Raw genomic sequence first — 16,466 nt, forward strand, 5'->3', positions numbered from 1 at the left:
AGAGAAAAAAGTGTCAGGGCTTGTTTGAAAAAGAGAGAGGAATGGACTGGGAAGGCAGAAAAAGTAGACAACAGTGAAGATAGAAAAAAGGCAGAAACAAAGAGAGTGACAGAAAACCGGGAATTTCTAGCACAGAATTTCCAGAAGGCCAGGACACTATTTATACTGAAAGACCCACCCACCCCTCCCGGCATCCCCACAGGGGATACACACACATACACACACACTTGAATTATAGAATACATCCAAACACATGGACATACAACACATGCACACTGAAACAGACACATCAAACAGAAGAGGGTCAGAAAGAAAAACAGAGGGCAGTGAGATAATGGAAAACACACACACACACACACACACACAAAATACACAATACGCACTGGAGGGGATGGGGAGAGAAAGAGGGAAAAAAATTAGAACATTCAGCATACTGAATCACGAATGCATGACCATATTACCAGAATTAGAAAACTTCAATTTTAGGACTATCACTGTGTGTGAGCCCAGGCCTGTCTCCACCACACCTGACCACACAGGATGGAACACACACACACACACACACACACACACAGAGAGAAAGCAGTGCTTATTACCCAGTACCATGCTATGTTTACTTTCACACTATTACCACCGGCCAGTTTGCTTTTCTTGGGCAGTTTTTGTTTTTACAGTTTGCTAAAGTTGGGGGGGAAAAGGAGAAAAGTTTCAATGATTGGCTGAATCAACATATTTGTTAAACCACAGAGACAGACACAGAAACAAAGCAAGATACAGAAAGGAAAAAAAAACTGTGAGAGAGGGAGTGGAACACGAAAAAAATGTCAAAAGCCAAGAAAAACAAAAATGTTAAATGGAAAAAAAAAAAGAAGGATTAAACCAAGACAAGAGGCAATGCCTTCAAAACTCACTTGTGCTTCATGCTTTATCCAGTAAAGGAATCAATAAGAGGAGAAAAAAAAGGGTTTTAAAAATCGCTGAAAAGTGCTCTGTATTAAATATGATATAAAATATGCTGAGGAGAAAAAATATAGAAAAAAGAAGGCATGCAAGCAGGATCGAACCATGCATATTCAGTTCCAAACTAAGCAGACTAATCCCCAAGGTTGCGGCACACCTGACGTCATATCACTAAAGTTAATACTTAAATCAATGTTGATGTTTTCTTCTTCCTGGGATAAATAGATATATGTGATTGTAGAGGACATAATAACGCCATTCAAATCATGTTTTTTGTGTGTTTTATTATATCTCGATTATTCTTTTATTTTGGCTGTAAAGGAGACGTTGCCATCGCTTCAAGCACATCACAACACATGGTAGATCTGCACAAACCAGTCTCCAATGGGCTGAAAGAAACGATCAATTCAATTTTTCTTTTATGTTCATCCCAGTTAATTCAGTGTCCACTTTAGAATATTTATATGCAGTAAACACATCGATGGTGCTGTTAGTATCACTCTAAGTGTTCTGTCCAGAATTTGTATTTCTTTCCTTTTAATTGTGAACAAGAAAAACGAGGTCATGTAGTCTTCGAGCACAACCTACCTTCTAGGCCTAACTCAGTGGGAAGCGGTTTCTAAAATTTTCAGATTTCGGAACAAATCTCAACGAAATAAACTGTAAATGATTCTGAAATACGGCTTAATCCAGGAGACTTACAACCTATCATTGGTATGACTGTGAAGATTTTTTTTCATACTTTGTAACACAAGCGAGTCAAACATGAGTCAGAGAAATAAATATAGAACTAGAAGAAAGACAATTCACAATATAAAATTTGAAACTTGAGATTTCTAGTTTCTGCACCTAAAGCATTCTTGATGCTGCAATGTACAGTACCCATCCCTGCTCACCCTCTCACATATACTTTGTAAATGAGTCAACAGATTACTTAATCATGCACCCATGACAAATCAACTCAAACGTGTCCCCTTCCTGAGAAGCCTTTGGACTCTTTAACCCTGATTGTGTGTGTGTGTGTGTGTGTGTGTGTGTGCATGAGTGAGTCCATCACATCCCTTTCCCTCCCATCCTCCCATGCAGTCCTTGTACAGTCAGACATCCCATGATACTGGGCAATGCAAGTCACACCCAGCTGACAAAATTTGAGGACTCTGATGCTTGTGCAAACTGGCTGGAGACTGTGCCGCAGGACACTGGTCTTGATGTATTTGATCAAATGTCTCGATGGATGTGTTGTTAATTTTCATATGCACTTACAATACCAGGTAAAATGAGAGAGAGAGGGAGAATGGGAGAGGAGAGGGATGAAAGACAAACACGGATGTAAAATTGCTCTTTCTTTTTTTTCTTTCTTTTTATTCTTCTTTTTTCTGTATAAAATTTTGTTGTTGTTGTTGTTTTCCTGACTTTTCAATAATTACAAATATTCTTTTGTATGTCTATATGTCTTAAATAATGTTAAACTGGAATAAAATTGTTTAATAAAAAAAAAAAAGAAAGAAAGAAAGAAAGAAAGTCAGACCCACCTACCTACCTACCAGTCCTACGTGGGGAAACAAAACAACCAACCTCAGCAGAGGTGTGGTTTCAGTCTCGTAGCCTGGCAGATTTTTTTTTCCTGCTTGATGGACAGGTAAGAGTGGCTTCCATCAGTTCCCCTTTCTGACATTTTCTGTACTGAAAACAAATACATGCCATGTCTTTTGGGGGCATGAGAGGGAGTGGGAAGGGGTCTGGGTACTAGAAGATCATGAGGAAACACCTTTTCTTTTCTCTGTCTCTGTGCACATGAATGAAAAAAAAAAATCAATATGAACTTCAGTAATACAATACAGGTGTGTAGAGGATGGGACTGGTGTTTATGAGACAGCATGTACGAGCTGGTTATTTCATTCGATTAATAATCAATGTATATATATTTCATATATATTATAGTCGTGGGAATGAATGTGTGAGTAACACTAATAGTAGTAATACCAGTAATCTACAATTCAGCACGCACTTTAGAGATAGCTCTTCCAGATATGAGCCACAAAAAGTAAAAACTGTAAGTCAGTGTCTCTTTTTCCAGACTAAGACAAACAAAAGTACATGGGATATCACAGAAAAAGTGGTGTGTGGCAGAAGGATGGAGAGAGAAGGGTTGGGGCAGCAGACCCTCCAGTGATCACATCCCCTTTGCCTTCTGTGAAGACAGCAGACAACGGCAAAAGAGAACATGCAAGGAATGCTGCCCAAGGTATCACAGCCCAGGTTACCCCACTGCAACAGCAGATGCGTTTACCATATGGAACAAACTAGGCTTCACCCACAGAGAGAGAGCAGCACCAAAGGCCTGTTTTCAGGTTCACCATGACTATTCCTTCACAGACACAAAGGATGATTCATGTGTGTCGCTCTGTGTGTTCGGGAGACAGTAGTATAAAAACATCTCTTTTTCTGTGTGTTAATCCCTCCCTGGACACACCACAAGTGTTGGTTCCAGTAGCGGGCGCAACAGTCATGTGTTTTTTTGTGTGTGTCAGACTTAACCCCAATGGTCAGTATGGTCTGCCCAAATTCAAACCCTCCCAGCAGTGACTGGAGGGTTAGGGGTGGACATTGTCCCCATATCCATGGTAAATGTATTATGCAGACCTCTGTTGCCTGCATGCACTGAGTTACATATACTGTGCAATGAACATCAAATTCACATGTTAAAATCCCACACTTACTGCTAGCTTTCAGTGGATAATAAACACTTGAACCAATCCACCCTGCGGCAGCCCTCTGATAGGGTATGGCTGCCTAATTGGCAGGGGTAAAAATACTCATGAACACATCGCACAGATAATTGCTAAGTTCTCAACAACACTGAACACAGGAGTTGCAGCCCACAAAAGTGGTAGCTAAAATAATTATCCCTTCTCCGTCTGTCATAGACATTGTGTATGCCTCCATGGGGACTGCCAGTATGCTTGTTATGTTGTTGTTTTTTCATTTTGTTATTTGCCAGATTTAGTGTGTGCCAGTATAACACACAGCCATGCCCACTCTCTACAAAAAAAAGCATATCTGAGAGAGAGAGAGAGTGTGTGTGTGTGTGTGTATTTCTACACAGTGCTTATGTATGCCTGTGTACAAAAGTGTGACGGCAGGAAACCCAAACAGTGTGACAAAATGCACCACCAGAAGCAACCTAAGCACTGCACAGTATTCTACACATACAGTACTTTTAAGTTTTATATTAAAACAAAACACACACGCACATGCGCACACATGTGCGTGCACACACACACACACACACACATGCACACACACACACACACATGCACACAGAGGCACATTCAGAAAGTGCTGTGAGATTGGGATCTACTCATGCAGTGAAAGCTATTAAAACACCAGAGGTGTGAGTCTTCTTTTGTTTACACACAGTGCTAAGGGTTATGGGAAGAATATTTTTGTTCAGCTGGGATTGCTTTAATGGTCCATCTGACTGTGTAACAATTAGTGAATGATGTAACTGTGTGTGTGTGTGATGGTGACACTGAGAAAGAGAACCACAAGGAGGGAGAGGGAGTTTGAGCATGCATGCACACATGCTCTCTCTGCATATTTGTTGTTTGTCCTTTTGTTTCTGTGTGTGTGTGTGTGTGTTTGTGTGTGTGTGCATACTGTATGTGTGTAAAAAAAAAATAATCCACAAAGTTGATTTGATTTATTGTAATTTTTTTTCCTTTGTTCTTGGAGGAAAAAAAGCATGTGCAAACCGTTTTAGCAATAGCGGACATGGAATTGTGCACACCAGGAATGTGTATGTACACAGAACAGACAGGAAGACAGCCAAACACACACGCAGATGGAGACAGAGGTATTCATACAGCTGCTGTAGTTTATAGCCTACAGCCAAACATGCATGCAGACAGAGACTGGGAGTGAGAGAGACGGGTATTCACAAAATTCCCAAGGTTGTGGCCCAGCTAACTCTCACAGGCATCTCTGAGCTAATTTTTTTTTCTGCTTTTTTTCATTATTTACACTTTTCAGGTTGAAAACAGGCAGAGAGATGGAATGACAGATGGCCAAAGAGACAGACTTCTACAAACGCTTTTGAAAGCAGTCACTGAGTCAGTCTGTTGTGTGTATTTGCACAAAGGAAATAATTTTATCTACAGACATGCAGCAAAGCTGGTCTGCTGCTGAATCTCCTTCCCATTATGAAAAATCTCCAGACACTAGAAATATGAGTGATGGAGTAGGAGGGGATTATCACTGAGAATGATGCATCTTTACCCCAATGAAGTTTGGGTTTTTTCTGACTGCAGTCGTCTGCACTTAAATATGTACATCAACATGGGTATTTGTCAGATAAAACTGACACCAACCTCAACACTGAAATGAATCACTGTCTACTCAAGTATGAACATTTCAAGAGCAAAAGAAAACAAAAAAACTGTCATGCAGCAGATCCTTTTACTTAAAACTTAATGATTCACTGTCTGCGGCATGCAGTCAGAGAGAGAGAGCCTCAGTGAAACGTTACTCATGCTGTGTCACTGGCCATGCCAACACCTTGAGCCGGGCTGCTGGATTACTTACTGCCTGAGAGACAAGAGCAGAGAAAGAAAGAAAGCCAGCCAAAAGTTGTACATACTGGGGGCTTCCCGTTCTGGTCCGGAGGAGGGGCAGTTGGGGCAGGCTGAGGGGCCGGGGACGGCTGGGTGTAGGTCACCGTCTTCTCACTCAGCGTGGTGGTGGCCGGAGGGACGCTCCCGACACCATTGCTCTTGGGCACTGGGTTCGAAGCCGGGGACGGGGACCGCTCGGCCCCGTTGCTCAGGTTACCCTGGGAGCCCATGCCCTGAGGGGCACCCACCACGGCTGGCTTTTCGGCCAGGGGAGGGGGCACAACGGCCGTGGGCCCTGCTGACCTGTTGTCTGGAGGCCGGGGTTTCTCCATCTCCTCTTTACGAAAGCTGGAGCGCAGCAGTCGGGTTCTTTCAGCGACGGAGGGCGGCTTCTCGGGTAAGGGAGGGGCTGGACCTCTCCCCCCGGCGGCTGCGGCTTCTGACATGGCTGGTGCAACGATGGATAGGTCTATAGCGCTCAAACCCTCAACACACCCGTTGCCGCACGTTCAACACGAAACAACACCTTCGCACCGCGCACACAAAACTGTTTAACATTCACGCTGCTGCCGCCACAGAATAGAGCACCCCTCTGGTTTCAACACACACAAACTTTCCCCACAAAACTTTCAGGATCCCCAAAGCAAGGTGTTCAACTTCCAGAAAAACCAACAATAACTCGATACAACTTTCGCTCAGGACCGGACGAAGTGAAAGTGGACGAGAAAAAAAGTTTGTCGAAGAACTTTTTTCTTCTTCTTTTTCTTAAAATAACACTCCCTGTTCCTCACGAACACGAATCAGAGGTATGGCGTCAGGAGATGGAATTTCAACACGGATGGGGAGTGGGGGGGAGGAGCAAAGCAAGACACTACTGGTACACACACCAACACATGTACTGGGACCCAGACAGACAAGCGGAATTCCTCCGAGTGATAGGACTGTGAGATGAAGAGAGGTAGAAAAAGAAGCAAGCAACCCGCTGGTTCCCTATGTGTGCCCGTGTGTGAAGTGGTGAGACACACACTCAAGACAGACAGGAGAGCGACGGCAAAGGCTAGCAAGCTTTAGTAATGCCAGCACTGACTCCCCCTCCCACACACCACCACCAGAAAGAAGGAAAGAAAAGTTGGCGTGCTGCCCACTTGAAGGGTGGAAGTGGTGAAGAGGTTGGCACTGACTGGAATGATGGCAGCTGTGTACTCGGTGGTGCCCCTGGGTGAGGGGGAGTTGGGGGTGGGGGTGAGGGAGGAAGGGGGTGAGTGGGGGAAGGGGATAGTGGTGGCCCAAACACACGTGGCCATCTGTCGGAGCCTTTAATTGTTTAGGAAGGAGGGGTGGGGTGGGGCGGAGCTAGCTGCTGGGCCAGTGATGGTACCATCTTTCACCCCCTCCCTGCCACGACCATTTCTCCAACCCCCCCGTCATCACCGCGATAAATCTCTGATTCTTTCATTCATAAACACATACGCACGTGCGCGCGAACACATGCGTGCACGGCATTTCTATCGCCTTCGCGCGAACGTTGTTCTTCAGTCAATATTTGTGTTTGTTTTGCTGTTCGACAAAATGATAAGCGTTTTATGGAATGGTGTGTGTGTGTGTGTGTGTGTGTGTGTGTGTGTGTCAGCGAGGCAAGCACGCTGACTACTAATCTGAAAGTGGCTGCAAACAGTCTATCTTCTCTCTTTCTCAGGTAAAAACCCTTCTGTCACCAGGAATCATATGCTCTTTCATATGAAAGCAGCTTTCATAATGACTTACATCACTGAGGGTGTCGTTCACTCAGCTGACCTCAGTGACTTCACAGTTAACAATAAAACAACAATGCCTTTTCATTTGTTGAGAAACTCTAGCCTCTAGCGCAACCAACAGACCTGGAGGAATCTGGTAAACAGTTCTGTGCGGCGCCCCAGTGACTCTTCACGGCAGAGCTGAGGGAGAAGAACTCTGACCAACCCCTTTCTTTCTTTTTTTTTTTTTTTTTTTTTTTTTTTTTTTTTTTTGTTACAGGAAAAACCGAAAACTAACTTAACGAAAGGCTACTTAGAACACCACACACACAATGTTTCCCCATAATACAAATTATCTGCACCGTCCTGCTGTGACTGACTCATTAGTTATGCGGACAAGAGAAAACCGCTCTGCCCTTTAAGCTTAATTAACCAACCACACAATTTCGGCCAGTGTTTTGCACAATGCCCTGGTCTTCAGATAAGTGAGTGTGTGTGTGTGTTTGCGTGTGTGTGTTTGTGTGTGTGTGTTTGCGTGTGTGTGTTTGCGTGTGTGTGTGTGTGTGTGTGTGTGTGTGTGTGCAACACTGTGTGTGTACGTGCACACATCCATGCAAATGTGATAAATATGTAAGTGAATGAACATGTTTGAAAATGAGATTTAATAATAATAATAATAATAATAATAATTCATAACTTTTCTATGGCGCGATATCCAGTACTAATGCTGCTCAAAGCGCCTTACATCATCAAGCCAGATATAAACATAACATAAAACATTACACAACAGCTCAATCCAATGTATTCACAGAATGAATAAAAAAAAAAAAAAGCATGATCCACCAAACAATAAAAATATCAAGTAAATAATGCTTCGATTAAAAAGAAATACATTCCTTAAAAACACACATTTTTTGACACACACATACATGCGCGCGCACCCTCACACTCGCACACACACACACACACACACACACACACACACACACACAAACACACACACACACACATACACACATGTATGTGCGCGCGCGCCCAGACACATTAAATATATCAACTGCACTAAAACAGGATTACGTGAGTATAAATATCTCTAGCATAAAACTCCATGTGACGAACAGACTTTGGACTATCCATCGTGCACAGTACAGAAATGTTTGCGGAAAAGGTGCGTTTTCAGATCTGACTTGAAGGTCTGGAGATCAGGAGCATTTCTGATAGACGATGGCAAAGAATTCCAAATTTGGTGTACTGACTTGAGCCCTAAAAGGCCTTTTCCCTGCACATTTTAAATTAGTTCTTGGGACTTAAAGAACAGTTAAGAAATGGATCTTAGCATTCTACATGGTTCGTACGTTTCTAGCACAGAGGAGAGATACGGGGGAAGAGATTCATCAAAATGCAGGAAGTCAAGTCGCTAGTTTATAGGAAGCCAGTGTAACTGATGCAAAAGAGGTGTGACATGATCAGATTTCTTTTTTGCTAGGACAAGTCGTGCAGCATTGTTCTGTACTTTCTGTAGTCTAATAAGAGAGGAAGATGGTAAACCTACTAAGATAGAATTGCAGTAATCTAGCCTGGACAGGACAAAAGAGGAAACCAAGTGAGCAAGCTTTTCTCCGTTAAGTATGGTCTGACTGAGGCTAGTCTGCGAAGATGAAAATTGCATGAGCGACACAAGGATGAAATGTGGTCAGCCATGGTCAAGGTCTGATCAATATGTACACCTAGGTATTTCGCTGATGTTTGAAATGTAACTGTAGAAGTGCCGTGAGTGATTGGGCCCTTTTTTTCTTTTTTTCCTCATTGAAAAGAGCTCGGTCTCCTACAGCTAAGAGCTCGGTTTTCTCTTCGTCAAGTATTAGCTTGTTTCTGTCCATCCACAACTTTACATCAGCCACACAGGCTTCCGTCTCATTAATGACTGTTTTGAAGTCAGATGGTGGAGCGGCTTTTTGTAACTCAGTGTCATCAGCATACTTATGGTAATCAAATGAATGCCTTTTGATGTCAGACAAAGGCTGAGTATATAAAGTGAATAAAACAGGCCCCAGAACCGATCCCTGTGGGACACCAAATACAAAAGGGATAACCTTAGAAGTGGTACTTTAACGCAGAGCTGACGGTTTGAAAGATATGATGAAAACCATTTTAAAGCAGCAGATCGAATGCCAAAGGTAGTGCTCAGACGGTTGATGAGAATTTGGTGGTCAACTGTATCAAATGCTGCTGACAGATCTAGGAATGCCACTAAGGATGCAAGTTTTTTGTCTGTATTTGAATGTATTCGAGATTTGTGTGTATGTGTGCACATACTTGCAAATGTTTCAGTGCATGTGTGTGTGTGCACGTGCATTTGTATCACTGCACGTGTGTGAGTGTGTGTGTGAGTGTGTGTGTGTGTGTGTGTGTGTGTGTGTGTGTGTGTGTGTGTGAGAGAGAGAGAGAGAGAGAGAGAGAGTGTGTGTGTGTGTGTGTGTGTGTGTGTGTGTGTGTGTATGCGTGCGTGCGTGCGTGCGTGCGTGCACGCGCACGCGCGCGCGCGCGCGTGTGTGTGTGTGTGTGTGTGTGTGTGTGTGTGTGTGTGTGCTTTATCCAGTCAAGGAACCACGGGGAGGAAAAAAAAAAGAAGAGATGTAAAAAATTGTTGAAAAGTGCTCTGTATTAAATATGATACATAAAATAAGCTTGGGAGAAGAAAAAAAAAGTATGCAGCCGGATCCCCACTGCTGCGGCATCTGACGTCATTTGTCTAAATTCAATACTTAATGCAATATTGACGATTTCTTCTTTGTACAATAGATGTGATTGGAGTGGGCGTAATAACGCCAATTAAATCATGTTTTTTGTGTGTTTTATTATATCTCGGTTATTCTTTTATTTCGATGGTAAAGGAGACTGCTTTTCCTCCAAACACAAAGCAACACATGGTAGATTTCTAGATCTGCACAATTTTTCAAAGTGTTTTTCTTGTGTTTTTATGTCAGAAATCATAATTTATCTGTCTGCCAAGTTTAAATCATGGTATAAATGCAGGAGGAAGGTAAATGTAGGCCGTTTTTCCTTCTTTGGGCCCTATAAATAACGTTTGGGGGTATATGTGCTTGAAATGGCACTATATCCATATATTTCATCACACAGTTAATTTCTTTTGTCTACAGAAAGAAACTAGAATGAGCTATTCCATAAATGACATTAAAATTGGATTAGTGCTGTAATAGCTTGTCATGTGATCAAATACTTCCGGTGTACTGAAAATGTTCAAAAGCCAGCAACCTGATTACTGGATGAAGGATTTCTTTATCAGCCTGAGGTAACTGCTGGCATAATTAGGCACCATATTTAAATAGATTTGTGTTATAATATGTAGTATTGCATCTAATAAGTCTAATTTACATGTTTACATGGTTTACATCCCAGCTGACCGCAAGGGCCAAAGTGTAAATGAAGCGGGGTGTCTTTTCTTTTTCCAATGCATTTTTGTGAAAGAAATCACACTGTATCAATCTTACTGGGGTTTATTTGTGGTCTGAATGCAGGGGAAGTAATATATATATATATATATATATATTGGTCGCTTTTATTTCTTAAAACTATATAGATGAAGTCCAGGGTATACCTGGTTGCAACACCACAGTACTAGAATAATGAACATAATTCATTTTCTTTGCGCTAAACATAAAATTCAGAAGTGCAGACACACAAATCTTGCATCATTCACAACAAAAACAACTTCCGGAAAGACTTAAGATTAGTGACCGAACAAAGCAAGGCTCAGACTGAGAAATATGAAATTTGATGTGTTCACAAACCCCGTACAAAGTTTGACGGTTACACAAAGATACTGGAGGATGCATTGTGGGTATTTAACCCTAAAAAAAATGCCAGACATGTTCTTAAAAAGTTAAATGCAAACAGTGAAACACTGATATAAGGACAGAAAGCCAAGCCTAAGAGACGGAGGATACCACAGCCTGACCATCAACTCCCAGAAAAAAAGACAACTTGCACTGAAAGCTTTATTCATTTTTCCCAAGAGATTGCTGCATCATGCGTGACAAAGCGAGGAAATGAAATCCAGTTTCTAAAGACCAGAGCTCTCAAATGAGGAAAAGTATGGCAAAACTGCTGAAGACTCAATCTGAGAGACAGCTTTTCTAACCAAGGGAATTGTGATCGTCTAAATACATGACAGATTTTGTGGCATGGGAAGCACACTACCAGATAATCTTTCGGAAGGGGCTTTATTCTGAGGCATGTGGACAGACATAGAAGAAAAGACAAAATTATTTACAAAAGGAGGCCCACTGGGACACTTTTAACCATGTGTGCAAGCAAATGGAATAGAGCATCACTGGCGAAGACGATGCAGAGCATTATAAATGCATGCATGAAAAACACCCACCGATTCACAAAACCACAGGACCAAACATTCTGGGTGCAAAATAGGTTTTGCAGCTCCAAATCACCAGAGTGAGTTACTGTACTCATCAGACACACACAGGCCGAACCTTTACAAGTGCTTTTGTTGCTTCTACATCAGGGGATAGAAGATTGGAAGAGGCAGTCCTTAATCTCTGCGGTCTCATTCAGTTACAGAGAAGCTCAAGTCAGTTGTTGCCCCCCAGCAAAGGCTTCTTTTTTGACTGAATATCAAAAGGCTCCTGGTTCTGCAAAGCACTTTATGGAATGTGTTCTAACTGGAAAGAAAAATGCCCCTGAAAAGGAATACATAATCACTGCCTACTTCACAAAACATGTGTAATGCTTTCACACGTGGAAAGTGGAAATGCCAATGCACACTGTTCTGGGCACTGCAATCCGTGTGAAAAGTGGAAATGCCAATGCACATTGTTCTGGGCACTGCAATCCGCCATCTAACAGGAAGTGGTAAACTTGTCAGCATACATATTATTTTGAATCACTTTGGCCACTGCATGTCTCACAGTTATGTCCTTAAACTTGAAACTGCAGTCTGCTGCAACAAATTTCAAAGTAACAGCTTGCTGCCAGAAAACATCTCTCTCGATGGCATGATTCCTCACTCATGCGGAGACAATAGTGATTTACAGGAGTTAGGATTTGGATCTGGAAAAGACATTATATATCTGGAATGGCCAATCAAAATGTAGCAAGAAACACTGAAAACTAGGCCCAGACACCGCAACTCAGTGATGCATGTCCTTAATCGACACATTCACCCAACCTTCAGTATTAGCCCCCAGAGCTCCAGCCATGTTTCACAAACGATAAGGAAGAGCCCACACTCAAAATTATTGATACCCATTCAACCCACTACAGCTGGTGCAACCATGTCCAGATTCATACAGATTCTGACCAGATACATGTCTTCTGTGAGCACCCCATTACAAATTTCCAGGTTGGGTGTCACTCATTGGAACGAATCTGGCTAAGGTGCAGCAGCAGTCATCAGTTGACTATGCCTAACCCATTCGGTTAGTGGAGAGGGTCAATGAATATGGATATTTAGGGACCATCTTAGACAATACGCTGACTTTTGACAGAAATGTTGATTCCATTCATAAGAAATGTCAGTCTAGAATTTTTTGTTTACAGAAGCTTAGAAATGTTGGTATAAATTCAAATATTCTTCAAAGTTATTATCGATGTTGTATCGAGTCCGTACTCACAGTTTCATTTATGTGCTGGTATGGAAGTTTGGAAGTGAGGAGTAAGCGTGTTTTGAACGATGTCATGAGTGTATGCAGTAAAATTGTGGGAGTGAAACAAACCAGTATGCAAGAGCTGTATGAAAGTCGAGTGGTTAAAAAAAAGCAGGCAGATAGCAACTGACGACACCCATATTTTAGCAAAGTATTATGAGCTATTGCCATCAGGACGACGCTACAGAACTTTTAAGTTGAAATCCAGAGCTCTGAAGATTTTTATTCCACGTTCAATCCACCTTTTAAATTCTTGAGAACTCTGTGTGTGTGTGTGTGTGTGTGTGTGCACGCGCGCGCACTCTCATGTGAGATGTGTGAAAGTCCGTGCATGATAGGTTGTACCTTGTTCCAGTTGTGGTGTGTGTGTGTGTGTGTGTGTGTGTGTGTTTACTGAGCTTAAAAATGTGACAATTGGTTATAATGAATGTGCAATGTGTAGGAGGAATAATGTGCAATATGCAGGATGAATGTACAATGGAATATGTCTAATGCTAACGTCCATATTCTAAATATATTTCTGTTTAATAATTACGATGCAATAATTAATTGCAATGTTTTTAAAAGTGAATATGTGAAATGCTTTTATTTGAGAACATATGTTTATTACTCTTGTTTAATCAAGTAATCTGCGTGTGTGGGGTGGGGGGTGGGTGGGTGTGTGCTGATTATCTGGTTGTGGTTTTCCGCAATTCATCTTTATTCTTATCTTATCTATTATAATCAATGTGCAGTATAGCAGGCTATGCTTATAATTATATTCAAATAATGTTTCTTAGTTCTTTGTTTTTACATTAAGAATACTAGTTATTACCTGCAGTGTGTGGATGTATATATGAAACGATGTATGTGATATTTTTTACATTTGTATCTTCATAATATTCGTAAAAGCTGTTGTTGAGTTTTACAGTTATGGTCCCCATGTTGTTTATTTGTCTATGTTGTGATAATGCACCTGACCAAATTTCTCCAGTTGGAGATAATAAAGTTATTCTTATCTTATCTTATCTTCATCCTATCACAGACTGTATAACAGTGCAACACAATCTGCAGGTGTCACTGAACGCAACAAGACAACTGGGTCAGGAGTATGCCTTTGACACATTTGTCTTTGCAGTTGCAAAGAAAGCACTGATGGCGTTTTGGCAAAAGGAACAGTCACCCAGAAAAACGCAGTATGTCTTGGTGCATTTCTCTTCACTTGTTCTCTTGGTACTCTGGGAATACTCAAGAGTGGAACAGGTTTTAGAGACATCATCGTTCAGTTGAGCATCTGCACCAGGGTCTCCACTGAAGCCTTTGTGGCCAGGAAACACATTGACCATGCCATCAGAGAACACCACAGTGTTGGAAACTCTGGGGATACTTCATCTGTGACAGTTTTCCAAAGACTCACCACATGCAAAGGAACTCTCCGAGGACGCAAATGGGCATCTTAAAGTCCCCAAAAATGGAGGAAAAAAACTACAAATGTATACCATTAATACATGCGAAGTACACAAAAGGGGCTCTTGTGGCAAGAAATGAAAGATGGCACAGTTTGGTAGTGTACATGAAGAAATCAGTGATATTTATGTGTAATTCGAAAGGAATAATTAGTTTGTTTTGCAATAAACTCTAAACTGTCTGCTATTTGTGTTGACCACACTTTTCGGAACTTCCAAAGAAGGGAGTTGATGGGGTTCTTTCTTTTTCTTTCTTTTTTTTTTTTTTAACATTGTCTGGATTTGTCTTGATTCTTAAACCGCAACTGACATTATGTGACACAGGTAATTATGAATAGAAAAACTGACCAAACTATAAAGCGGATATTGAGAAAAATCCTCCTGATGATGTAAGTGGGGTGTATGGACGCAAATACCATTAATGATGATGTTTTGTCTACCAACTAAAATGTTGTTGTAAATTGTGGTGACGCAATACTTGAAATTGTGGAGTTTGGGTCAGTAATAGAACGCCTGTAACACTCAGGAATATTTTTGGTCATTCTTGATAGAAGAAGGCTGAGTGACATAATATGAAGCTCTACAAACCTAATCTTAGACAAACAGGACACATCACTGATAACAACATGAACATACCATTTTTGTTGATGACACACTTTCACGACAATACAAAAACAGCGTCTTTTTTAACTGTACCCTGGTATATTCATACCGTAATTCATTTTTGGCAGACAGGTACATTTGAATGGCAAACTGATCAAAATTTTGGAAAATCATAATGAAAAATCCCCCCCACCCCCCTCTGCCATGGTAAGGGGGGGGTATGGTCACCTGAAGGTCTATACACACGCAATTCAGCATTTAACGGAGAAAGTCGACAGTCTCAAGTCATATAAACTCTAAAATTCTGATTTCCCAATCTATACTCATAGGATATACTCCATGAAATATAATCGGAAGAAATAACATGCTGAACTGACAATCCACTGAAAATGACAAGTTGGTACCCCCTTTTTTTAATTGAGAAAGTTTCACTTTTTTGAGAGAAAAAAAAAAGCAATACAAACACAAAAACTGACACTAATTCCTTTATCATAAGACTTGCAAGTATAATAAAGTCACTTTTTAAAACTCAAATCGTGCCAGTAACCTGAACCAAAGGAATTTACAGGTATGTCTACCACTACATCAGTGGCGCTTGCTTGACATTTGCTAATGAAAGAGTGTGCACAGATTTCAAAGCAAACAACAAACGAATTGGAAAGCGCGCACACGAGACGATACCATACTCAATTTTACTTTTTCCACTCATTGTGGTGAGCAGATTCCCCCACCTCCCAGCCCAGCCTTTTCTCAAGGGAGACTATCTATATGTTGCTGCACGGCCAATGAGTTATGTCCCTCTAGTTGATACTTGTGATCCGCCCACATGGCTGACTCTTCACAGAGCTGATGACAGAGGAGAAATGAGGAGAAAAAAGAGGGAAGAATGGCGTCCAAGGAGCAAATAGTAATTCCGATACATCTTACGCGCTTTATTTTTAAAATTCTTAAAGTACACACGCGAACAAACAAAACATTCTGAGAATTTGTGTGTCCGAACCATCGAGCTTAATAATAACCGCGGCTGCCACTTCTTCCCTTTCAGCTCAGTGGTCCAAACACACCGCGGCACGCACGCACGCGCACACACACACACACACACACACACACACACACACACATACGGAGTCCTACAAATATTCAACAGATTTATTCGCCAACACAGCTCTCAGAACATCATGGAAAAGAACCTCGTCCAAATCGGCACCAGTTCTAGTACAGCCTATATTATTGGTCTTTTCTGCAACTGCAAAATAGCACAGGCAGCAACTTGTGTGTGCGCGAACGCGTGTGTGCGCGCGGACGGGCGCACGTGAAAATAGGAGAGGAGAAAGGCGAAAGCCCGCAGACAAAGAGAGATTGGAGATCAGCACTAGGAGTGCCGCGCATGACTGGCGGGGCCGGTCTGGGAATAGGAGGGAGAGTCTG

At 41.8% G+C, this 16,466-nt stretch overlaps 1 protein-coding gene across 2 annotated transcripts in view; it reads right to left on the minus strand.

Annotated features, from left to right (window-relative positions):
- Positions 1 to 16,466, minus strand: part of LOC143300706 (septin-7-like) — an 88,090-nt gene that overhangs the window by 69,171 nt on the left and 2,453 nt on the right. The window contains exon 1 of one of the 2 annotated variants that reach the window (XM_076614574.1): positions 5,600 to 6,651. The exons of the other annotated variant lie outside the window; for it this stretch is intronic. Coding sequence (XP_076470689.1) covers positions 5,600 to 6,019 — 420 coding nt within the window. The 5' untranslated portion in view covers positions 6,020 to 6,651. Of the gene's footprint in view, positions 1 to 5,599; positions 6,652 to 16,466 lie in introns of those variants that run through there. 2 annotated transcript variants of the gene reach the window in all.

Source organism: Babylonia areolata, chromosome 26, assembly GCF_041734735.1.
Source record: "Babylonia areolata isolate BAREFJ2019XMU chromosome 26, ASM4173473v1, whole genome shotgun sequence".
Lineage (NCBI taxonomy): Eukaryota > Metazoa > Mollusca > Gastropoda > Neogastropoda > Buccinidae > Babylonia > Babylonia areolata.